General features: G+C 39.4%; 1 protein-coding gene across 6 annotated transcripts in view; it reads left to right on the plus strand.

Moving 5' to 3' along the window:
* Positions 1-12,135, plus strand: part of LOC125451001 (dual specificity protein phosphatase CDC14C-like) — a 109,737-nt gene that overhangs the window by 18,498 nt on the left and 79,104 nt on the right. For 5 of the 6 annotated variants that reach the window (XR_007247193.2, XM_048527599.2, XM_048527597.2 and 2 more), the window contains exons 2-3: positions 6,849-6,939; positions 7,423-7,498. Coding sequence is in view for 5 of the 6 variants with exons in the window: in XM_048527599.2 (XP_048383556.2) it covers positions 6,849-6,939; positions 7,423-7,498 (167 nt within the window). In the remaining variant the exon portion in view is untranslated. Of the gene's footprint in view, positions 1-6,233; positions 6,568-6,848; positions 6,940-7,422; positions 7,499-12,135 lie in introns of those variants that run through there. The other variant, XM_048527598.2, reaches the window with a different exon arrangement.

Here is a 12,135-nt window from a genome sequence, read left to right on the forward strand (position 1 = left end):
CACTACTTACTGAATGGCAAAACACATGAATGTCCAAAACTATTGATACTTGTGGATAATTATGGCAGTATGGATCAGCATCTTTAGAGTCAACGTGGTAAATGCAACTATTTTTACCTTTGGAGACACAGCGAGAGAAACACTTTTGAGATGAAGTTCCTGATGTACTGCAGACACCAAATCTTGCTACCAGAGTGTATGAATCGGAAGATTATGCTTCCAGCTTTATGTGTCAGTGCAGTTATTGTTTATGTTTTATTATTGACTGTTTTCTCTATTAAATGGAAATCATGCAGTAGGCCTTGCCTAATCCCAGATATAATGCTTAAATTATGCAGGTATGATTCCAGGATCATGTTTTCAGTTTTAACTCTTCCCAAAATGAACTCCCAATCTCTATGCATTTGTTTCTGTTTGAAACAGACCTCTTTTACTTTGGAGCTTGAGAATGTGAGAACACAAAATATTTTGTTAATAAAAATGGGAACCCACTCCATATGTATGCAGGTGATTGTTGATTACAATGAATCAAAGCTTCCCACCAGCTGCCCCCCCCCCAACCTCTAACCCCATTTCCACTGTGTGTACTACAGCATTCAACTGTGCTATCACAGTTTGAGCACTACAATAGAATGACTTGATATTTTGAGGAGCCTAGAGTTACGATTATGACGCATTTTCAGGACTAGACTGCAAAATTGAATATATGGTGGTGATACATTGAGGTCCAATTCATTGCCAGAGGTACAGTTGCTCTTTCTAAATGATCACTCCGTCAAGCAAATCTGGCAGCGACGGACTCTACCAGTTCCTGGAGGTTCTCACAATGTGCCATGATGCTATTCTATCAATTCTACAATCCCTTCTGCTAGCTCACCTTAAAAAAATCGTAACACTTGGATTGCATCCCTGAGACAGTGGCTACCTAGGTACTTGACTTAGTCCTCATCTGTCAACATTCTCTTTAAGTTGTGGATAGTATTAACCTGTGAGTATAGCACATTGAAAAGGTTCAGGAAAGAATCTGCTTTGTGTCCTATAAGCATCGCCACCTGGTCCAATTTTTTGATCACTTATTCCAAGCGGCTTGGACAGTGGTATCATAGAATCCCTGCACTGCAGAAAGTTGTCATTCAGCCTGTCGAATCCGCACAACCCTCTGAAGAACGTCCTATCCCGACCCTTACCCTGCATTCCCCATGGCCAATCCACCTAGCCTGCATCTCCCCGGAGACCACGGACAATTTAGCATGGCCAGTCCACTTAACCTGCACATCTTTGGATTGTGGGAGGAGACTGGAGCTCCCAAAGGAAACTTGTGCAGACACAGGGAGAATGTGCAAACTCCACGCAGACAGTGACGTGAGCGTGGAATTGAACACAGATCTCTGACAGTATGAGGCAGAGCTGCTAACCACTGAGCCACCTTTGAGCTAGGAGGCTGAGTTGGTTGGAGGTTTTGAGCTATAGGGAGAGGCTGAATAGACTGGGGCTATTTTACCTGGAGTTTCAGAGGTTGACGGATGGCCTTTATTGTGGTTTATAAAATCATAAGGGTCATGGATAGGGTAAATAGATTAGATCTTTTCACTGGGGTGGGGGAAGTCCAAAACTAGAGAGCATAGGTTGAAGGTGAGAGGAGAAAGATTTAAAAGGGACCTAAGGGGCAACTTTTTCAAGCAGACAGTGGTGTGTGTATGGAATGAGCTACCAGAGGAAGTGGTGGTGTTTGGTATAATTACAACATTTAAAAGGCATCTGGCTGGGTATATAAGTTGGAGGGGTTTAGAGGGATATGAGCCAAATGTTGGAAAATGGGTCTAGATTTATTTCGAAATTCTGGTTGACATAGACGTGTTAGACCAAAGGGCCTGTTTCCATGCTGTATATCTCAATGACTGTATGACCTTGCCTCTCCAGAGGTGTGCAATAGCATCTCAGAATTGGAGTGGGAATATATATGTGCAGAAAAATAGGCTGATTAAAAAATATTTCCAAGCAGCTTTTCCTGCTCTCAAAATAAATTATATGATAATTTATCTTTCTGTGAAACCTTTCTGCATAAAAATTTGCTACTATATTTTCCTAGATTGCAGCAGCAACTATTTGAAAGGTAAATCATTGTCTGTGAATGCTTTGGAATGTCCTGGTGTCAAAGGAATGCTAGATCCTGTGGGCAATATGTGAAGAGTTCTGTGTGTTAAAGTTATATCCTCCAGCATTAATGTACCATATCTCTTTACTAGGGCAAAATTGTATGGCACAGGAAGAGGGCATTTTGGTACTGTTGAGTATGACAGATGTGAGTCATGCTAGGTTATGTCTAACGTGGGGTAGGAATTTATCTGTGCAGAAAATTAGATAGTAATATCAAACCTAGTAGAAGGCCAGGTAACTTTTTTTCATTATTTGAATGTGACCGGTCAAGGTGAAGGCATTTATTCATTGGCTGAGATTTTCACTGGATATTTAAGAAGGTCATTTGTAAATTGAATGTTCTACTGCCCCAAAGAGGGAAATTCTCCAATGGCTCAGGTCCTCCAGGATAACAGGGTTAAATGCAGGAATCCTAACTGTGGCCATAATTTCAGCAAAGGGTAGAGTTGTGATGAAGAACAGTTAGTAAATTTATCACGATACTCATGGTGAATTATAGGGTTTATCTGAAAGCATTTACAAAGTACAACTCGAAATTCTCAGTTGATCTCAGTAAAGCTTCCCAGCAGAAATTGCTGATGTGCTAAATAGTGGTTAGCAGGTCCTAATTACATGTTTGGTTGAAAAGATTCTTTTGTCTCTTCAACCAAGCTGGCAGTACAAGATTCAAGACTTGTACTTAGTTTTACATGGTACTTAAATCATAGATAAGCAAGCTATTTGGATAATTTGCATGATTCTTGTGAGGTTATACCCACTATTCATCTAAAACAAATGGTATTGCTAGTGGTTAACTGTAAATCAGCACTCAAGGGTGCATTCTCCATGCCAAGACCTCAATCAGAAATAACGGGAACTGCAGATGCTGCAGAATCCGAGATAACAAAGTGTGTAGCTAGATGAACACAGCAGGCCAAGCAGCATCTTAGGAGCACAAAAGCTGATGTTTCGGGCCTAGACCCTTTTCTGATGAAGGGGCTAGGCTCGAAACGTCAGCTTTTGTGCTTGTAAGATGCTACTTGGCCTGCTGTGTTCATCCAGCTCCACACTTTGTTACCTCAGACAATCAGTCCATTTGTTAACTGTTTAGTACTTTCCACTCTTGCAGTATAAATGTTGGTTTTCCACTTGAATTGGTCTTTTTGCAAATTACGCTGATGGGCAGACACCAAAAATTAGCAGAGTATTGAGGAATGTCTGTGTGTCATGGATATTGATGTGATGAAAACAAGAAGTAAATCTGGCCTTCCAGTGCTTTTTGTACAAGGGTTAGAAAGTAGTGAATCATCTATTCTAAATGTAAGACATTCATTACACGTACAGTCATCTGTTCACAACAATTTGGAGATCATCTACACGATAAGTTTCATGTATTTTTACCAATTGAATATTTTACTAGAATTATGTCGAATCTACAGTGACACAATGCCTTTAACACATCACATTGCATTTTGGCATTTCTGCTCCATGTGAATTTCCAACCAATTATCATTCTTTAAAACAATTTTTTTTTCCTTTCCTGTGTTAACCAATTTCTCTCTAAATACATAATATGCTATTTGTTGCAAGCCTTTATTCTTAAATGCATTTCTATCAAGTCACCTCTCAACCTTGCGTAGAAAAAAAGAGGAGTTAGTTCAATCCTTCCAGATCAGTATAACTTCCTGACTCATTTCTTTTATTCATTCACAGGATGAGGGCATCATTGGCTGGGCCAGCATTTATTACCCATCCCTAATTTCTCAGTATGTAATTAACAGTCAGCCACATTGCTGTGGGTGTGGAGTCACATGTAGGCCAGACCAGATAAGGATGGCATTTTTCTTCCTTAGAAGAAGTTCTGAGTAAGGGTCACTGAACCCGAAATGTTAACTCTTTTTTTTTCTCCTCCCCATATGTTGCCACACCTGCTGAGCTTTTCCAGCAACTTTGTTTTTGTTCCTGATTTACAGCATCCGCAGTTCTTTTGGTTCTTCCTCAGGATCTTACCTGGACCTCTGGTTTAAAAGTCTAGCAATAATGCCACTAGGACATTGCTGCCCATAAATTATGCTAATGAGTTCATCCCAGTGTTTCATATCTTTCTTGTAGCATTCTGGTGAAGATGCACAGAGTACTGTAAAGCTTGCTTTGTGCATGCAGTTTCTACAATTGATTATTTCATGCATTTTTATCTTGAATTTCCTAAACACATGGCTGTTGTTAGTATATATCATTGCAGCAGCAATTTGATTTTCATTAGTTTTTGAGTCATGCAGTACAGATGGTCCTTTGGTCCATCAGATCTGTACTGACAAAAAAAAATCACCTATCCACTCTAATTCTACTCTCCACCTCTTGGTCCATAGCCATGAATCTTATGACATTTTCAAGTACTCATCCAGGTATTCCTTTTAAAGGCTGTGAGGTTTCCTGTCTGTATTACTCTCTCAGGCAATGCATTCCATATTTCCATTTTCCACAAATACCCTCTCACCCTCCGGCCCCTCACCTTAAAACATAATTCCTCCTTGTTATTGATCTAAGCAGAACAGCTGGCTCCTATCCACCCTGTCCTTGCCCCTCAAGTCTATACACATCAGTAAAGTCTCCCCACTACTTCCTCAGCTCTACAGAAGACAATCTGACAATCTAAGCCTGTCCAGCTTCTATTCAAAGCTATTGACAGTTTATGTAATTGGGCAAAATTTGGCAAATGTAGTATAATAAGTGAAAATATAAAATGTTCATTTTGGAAGGGAGAACGGAAGTATTATTTAAATGGAGAAAAACTGCAACACACAGCATGTCTGGCAGCATCTGTGGAAAGAAAGCAGAGGTAATATTTTGAGTCCAGTGACTCTTTAAATCGCAACATCCCTGCGTTTCTTTGACTTTAAGAAGTAGCATAATGAGCAAAAGTCACATGGGGATAACAAAGGAAAATGAGACAACAGAAATTATTTTACTGAAGATCTACTTCTATTTTATTTAATTTGTATTACATAGAGAGTGGTTCAAGTATGGAATGAACTTCCTGAGGAAGTGGTGAATGTGGGTACAATTACAGCATTTAAAACACATTTGGATAAGTACACGAAACAGAAAGGTTTGGAGGAATATGGGCAAGGAGCAGGCTGGTGGGACTAGTTTGGTTGAGAATTATGTTCAGCATGGACTGGTTGGACCAAAGGGTCTGTTTCTGTGCTGTATGACTCTGAGTATGTGACAAAATATGTCATTTTTCAGCAATCGACAATTGGCATTGTTCGATTCTGGCCTACATCATGTCTTTACCTAACTTGTCCATAATGGTATCTATAGTAATCACCTCAACCACTATTTGAAGTAGCAAATTCCACTTCCTAACCATTCTTTGGGCGAAAACGACTTGAATTCACCACTGACTCTGATTTTTTTGAGTCTGGTGGCTCCCAAAAGTGACAATATCTGTGTATACGATCAAATTCCTTCATAATTTTATAAATCTTCATCAGGTGACTTCTGCATCTTGTTTTTTAAATCGAAATGAACCCAAATCTGATGACTCCTCTTTTTCTGCATGGAAGATCTACATATTGTTTTTCACCTTGAAGACACCATACGCGTTCAATATCTCCTCCACTTCCTCATTCCCTATGCTCTTTTCTCCTGTTTCCGTCTCCAAGGGACAAACTTTTGCGCTGTAACCAGTCTGTTTTATTTCCTTCAACCACCTAACCATTAATGCTGACAGGGACTCCAGTTCCAGACTCTGATGTTGCGCGTTACAACCTCAGCATGTCAAATAAAAACATACCGCTGCCCGGCCTAATTCTCTGGACTGCCTTGTTTTCCCTGCGCAGAGGAAAAGCTCGTGGGTCATACAATAAGCTGCAGCAGCGCCACTGCCCTCAGACGCGAAGCTCTGAGATGCTCAATACTGAGTGCTGGGGCGGGGTTAATTGGTGACGACGTGTAGTTTCCACTGACAACCATCAGGTCCTCATTCCAATAGGCGGGTTCGTATTCGGGAACTGGGCTGGAGCGCGTGTCAATCAAACAAGGCTGGCCAATGACTGGGGAATGCGGACGCTTGGCTCTGAGAGTGACAGGCTACAGACAAGAGAGGGCCACTTTGACTTTTGGACCCTCGGTGGTGATGCGATAAGTATTCAAGCATTGGCACCACTTTTCTGCAATGTTTGCGGTCCCGTGAATGCTGTAGTAGTCTTAGCTGCGAGTGTTTTCCCAGCTGGAGGGAACTGCTCTGAAAGTTGACCTTGGGCGAGCCCTAAGTCTGTTATCAACGTTTGTTTTTTTTCCGGGACCGGGTGCAGTTCTTCAGCTAAAGTGCGTGCTGAAAAGTTTCTGCAGCTTTGTTTCGTTTTTGCCTAAGTTGCGGAATGGCGGACGGAGAGGAGCTGCTAAATGCGGCGGAGTTTATAAAAGGTATTGATATAACTGATATTGATTTGAAATAGATTGCATTGAAGATCAGATTCTTCCTCCGTAATCTGCGTGGTTTCAGGGCATGGCGCTTTTAAATTTTAAATGGTTCCAACTTGGGCAGCAGCCTATCGCGAAGCGCCTGAACCATGGATATGGTTGTTTGTGTGGGTGAAAACGGACGCTTTGCTACTTCATGCAGTTTGTAAATGTGCGGCAATGGTATATTCTTAATCTGGTACGGTCGATTGTGTTTATCTGTTCTGTTGTTGCATGTGTTTCAGATCGGCTGTATTTTGCTATTCTTCGACATAAACCCAAAAACTCAGCGAATACGCACTATTTTAGCGTTGATGATGAGCTTGTGTATGAAAAGTGAGTATATTTTCGAGATTTCTTTCCCGATATTTAATTTCATGTAAGGCCTTTTGAAATGTCACTGATTTTAAGACTCATATGTGCTTCACTGACTGCGCAGCATCGCCCTACATGTGCCAGAACAACCCTTGATGGCTAAGGAGTTGGTTGTATTCAATTTAAACATACTTTCACGATTTAACTAGGTCAATATGTCGAAACTTTGCTTTTAAACGAAAGAGTTAATATAAACTTTTTATTTCCCATTACACATGTATATTTCTTAAAATCTATTATTGTTACGTTAATTCATCAGTGCTGTTTAAAAGTTTCTATTAAACTGGCGAAACCTGCCTAGCAGCCCTTTTACGTTTTTAGGGGTGTGTAGGGAAGTATTCAGTCGTGATACCAGTTACAATGGTGTGGGGCAAAGTCAATGAACCAGCCAGTATTTATCTTCCATTTAAATTTGCATGTTTCTTCATAACTTTTATTTTCTAGCTTCTATGCAGATTTTGGACCTCTGAACATGGCCATGTTATACAGATACTGCTGCAAATTAAACAAAAAAATAAAGGTAAACTGAAATATTTATTTTTACCTTTCTTTAAAGATTAAGTGTTTTTAAACATGTTAAACATAGAACTAAGATTTCAATGTAGCCATCTTGGTCAGTGCACAAGTGAGAAAAGGGAATGTGTCGGAGTTTTCCAATAGAATTTTCAAGTTGGTCAAGAATTATTCAGTAATTGTCCAAAAAATACACTGGAATGACCGTAGTTAAGCCAAGTTTCTCGTATTAACACTGGAGTACAGGAATGTGAACTTGATCAAACTTAATCAACCCATTCAAAGACATTACCTCACACCTCTCGAGCAGATGGGGCTTGAGCCTGAGCCTGAGCCACCTTGCTTACAGGCAGGGACACCATCCCTGCTCCATGGGGCTCCTGTTGGGTAGCTTGGCTACGGATATAAGTGCTGAACTGAAGAGAGTTTAAAAGATGCGTTTGAATGATCTCCTGTGGCATTGCATGTGAGATTCACAGCCTGATGTTATCTTCAAATAATCCTTTTCAGATGATTAGATTGGGGTTGAAGAAAGGGTGGAAGGAGGAAGGTGTCATGACACTGGCACAATTCGATGAAAGTCACTTATTTGATTCTTTTTGTTTCCAATGAATCTTCAGGGTTAAGCTTATATTGGGAAACATTTACATAAATTTATTTGTCCTGTAATTGAACCTTCCTCCAGTATTGGCACTGAAAAGTCTGTAATTTTGAAGGGTGGAGTAGGGTTTGATAATATCCACTAAGTTTTACCACAGCATTTCCTGTTTTAAATGTGACATAAAATGTATGTAGTTGCTTCAAACTTGAGTTAGTTTGTACTTGTATTATATGGTCTATGCACTTATTATTCTGCAAGGCTAGATTTATATATTTTGTTTTAGATCTCAGATTCTCCATGACCATATTTCAAAACCACATGGAGAAATAAATGCTATCAATGTCTGCATATTTGAGAAAATCTTGATCTAATGTAGTCTGGTGATGTGAGTTGCACTCTGAGTTGAAAATTTGAGATTTTTTTAAAAAACTGCTTTTAAGTTGGGGGGGCTTTAAGGATGTATTGGATTGTCAATACCTTTTAGAATTTATGCAACATTTCCAACTGGAGGGAGAAAGAGAACCTTCAGATGTAGGGAATTTTTTTTGTTTTTTGAAAGCGTTTAAGGTATCTGCTTCCACCAACAACTCAGGGAGTGAATTTCAGACACCCACCACACTTTGTTATATAAAAAAATTCCTCTGCTTGCGCTAACTCTTCTGCCACTTAGCTAGTATCTGATTCTTTTGGTTCTTGAAGTTTCTGCCTAGGGAAACAGGTTGCTCCTGTCTACTCTACCTTATCTCATTATTTTGTTTACCTCAATCATATCACCCCTCAGCTTTCCCTCTTTCAAGGAAAAGAACCATAACCTCGCCAGTCTTTCCTTGTAGCTACAATTCTCCAGCTTGGCTATGTTCTAGAAAATCATCTAGAAAATCATCTCTGCACTCTCTCTCCAGAGCAACTATGACCCTCACGCAATGTGTTGACCAGAACTGCACAAAATATACCTGTTGTGGCCTTACCACTTTCTAATACAGGCTCATCATTATGTCCCTATTTTGAGTTCTATACAATTGCCAATGAAGGACAACATTCTATATGTCTACTTTAAAACCTTGTCTGCCAGTGTTGCTACCTTTTTAGGACCTATGCACTTGCTTGTCAAGATCTCTCATTTGGTCTACTGCTATCAGTTTATTCCTGTTTACTGTGTATTCCCCTTTACTGTTTGACCTCCATAAATACATTACCTCGTACTTATCAGAGTTGAACTCAATCTGCCTCTTTTCTGTGTTCTCCACCAACCTGTCTGTGTCATTATGCAGCTTATTGCTATCCTTTACACTATCCACTACATGGCCAATTTTTGTCATCTGCAAATTTCCCAGTTGTGCCCCCCCATGTTCAAGTCCAAATCATTAATGTATAAAACAAACAGCAGGGATCCCTACGACGAACTCTATGGAACTCAATTTGAAACAGCTTTCTATTCGCAGGGCTAGCCATTGACCGTTACCCTTTGCTTCCGGTTACTAAACCAGGAAATCTAACTTTTTGAAGCTATGAACAATCTTCCCAAAAATCAAGGGGTTGACTTTTTGTCGAGTGTGAAATGTGAACTGCCAGTGTTGGCATAGGTGGGGTTACTTTGCAATGTGTGTTTTATGAAATGAGGGTTGTGAAAGAATACAAGAATAAAAGAATACCTTGTATTAAATTATAACATTTTAAAAGCCATTGAATTCCTCATCTTTTGACATCCTAAAGTAAACAGTTAATTGAATTTAGAGTCACTTTGACTCAAGTCTTCATAAGGACCTCACTCTTGACTAGATGTGAGGCTTCAGTATCGTTACTTTTGCTCCACAATAATTTACCTTTCTCTCCACTATCAAATTGAATATTTTACATTTTTGATCAATCTGATGACCTATTGTATATTAATAGCAACATACCAGAATTTGATGGCAGTCCCACATTTTAAAAAAAAATCAACCTGTGTCCCATGCACTTTTCCATTCTTTATGAATTTTTTGTCAACCATTCACTTATTCTATTGAGTAAACATGATCCTGGAATAGATTGTTGAGACACTTTTTCCAACTATTGAACTAAAGACATTAGATATCCTGGTGTTCTACATTTTGATGTTACCACCTCATGGGCACCCCTTGATCTCAATGATTGTAAAGGATCTTGACATATCCCACATGAATAAGCTGCATTATTGGCAGATGCTCATTTCATATTGGTGACCCACAACTTCACCTTTTTTGTCACCATCCAACTGCTGTCAAGTTCATTTTTGGCATAATTTTACGTTTGAAAGTTATCCTGGCCTTATATTCAAAATGCATTACCAACAGAACAAGAATAATGTGCCAGAGAAACTCCGCATTTGTGGAGAGAGAGAAAAACAAAGTTTTCAAGTCCAATGGCTTGTCCGCAGAACCACTGAACCTTTTTTGCTCATGTCCTCTAGAAATTCTCACTAGATCTTTTCAGCCCGTTCTAATCCATAGTTTGGGTGTATCAAAATTCGGGGGCATTTCCTTCATGTTGTTGATTTGGCAAAATGTACTTGTGTTTTTTGCCATTATCTGTGATGAATCAGTGGAAATTGGTAATTTTTGTTTTTGGGTCTTCGGATAGATTCTGAGCGATCCTATTCATCTTCTGTAATCCTAGATATATATTTTGTTTCTATCCATGAAGCAGCCACAGCATCTCCTGAAATCCCTGCAAGACTTGAGTTGATTTGGCCCACTTAAGTACATGGCTTTTTTTAGTAGCAATTGAACTATTCATACAATTTTCGAAGACCCATTCCGACATGATTCTCAGAATCAAACCAGTAGCTGGCCTCTCTTCACGCAACACGTTTGGTCTTGGCTAGATTTAATCTTTCAATGGCTTTCACTAATATTGAATTCTTCTTGCTAAAGTACAGTTACTTGATAAGAAAATGTTACTACTTTTTTGCTTGAAACCAACATTACAATACTTTGCTTTTGCAAAAAGACCTAACTTGTCCATTGATTGCCATACATACGTGCTCTGAAGTCATGTCTTTGACAGCTGCATGTTTTCAGGCTACATAACTTGAATCATGGCCTTGATCCATATGCCAACGAATAAACTGAGGGTAATTTCCTTGAAGAAATTAAAATAATCAGAACTTTGTGGTGTTAAGACATAGATTCCTTTTATTTTTTCTTCTAGATTCCCTCTGCTGGTACATGAATATGGTAGTCTTTAATTGGACAAAATGCACAACATAATTTTGAACTGTACATCCCTCAACCTCTCAGTAAATGAATGACATGGTGTGTTTCAATGATCTGCTTTCAGAAGTGTAAATAAGCTAAAGCACAACTGAACATTTAATCCTCACCATTACATTGTCAAGTTTTCTATTAATATAGCCATGTAATCAGATTCATTAAACATGATGAAAAAAGTTGTCTTTTAACAGCAAATAATCCATTTTGCAACCTATTCACTTCAGAATGGTGGATGTTTTCTCACACGATATTGTAGAATATTGTCTAACATCAGGCGTGGTCTTATTTAAGTAATAAAAGGTCTAGGCCCAAAATGTCAGCCTTCCTGATCCTATGATGCTGCTTGGCCTGCTGTGTTCATCCAGCTCTACACCTTGTTATCTTATCTGAAATGTTGATGTCACAATCCAGTTCAAAGTTTACGAATGAGAGATAATGGGAACTGCAGATGCTGGAGAATCCAAGATAATAAAATGTGAGGCTGGATGAACACAGCAGGCCAAGCAGCATCTCGGGAGCACAAAAGCTGACGTTTCGGGCCTAGACCCTTTCTCTCTGATGAAGGGTCTAGGCCCGAAACGTCTGCTTTTGTGCTCCTGAGATGCTGCTTGGCCTGCTGTGTTCATCCAGCCTCACATTTTATTATCAAAGTTTACGAATGATGTTTTCAGTACTTTTGAGCATGACATGTTTTGTCTTTGCAAACTGTACACGGCAGTGATTCTTTTCTGCTGATCCCAAATCCTTGGATGTCATTTGAGGTTGTTTGATTCTCGACATTCAATTTCACAAGCACTTTATCTCCTGGCTTTA

This window comes from Stegostoma tigrinum, chromosome 3, assembly GCF_030684315.1.
Source record: "Stegostoma tigrinum isolate sSteTig4 chromosome 3, sSteTig4.hap1, whole genome shotgun sequence".
NCBI classification, from domain to species: Eukaryota; Metazoa; Chordata; class Chondrichthyes; order Orectolobiformes; family Stegostomatidae; genus Stegostoma; species Stegostoma tigrinum.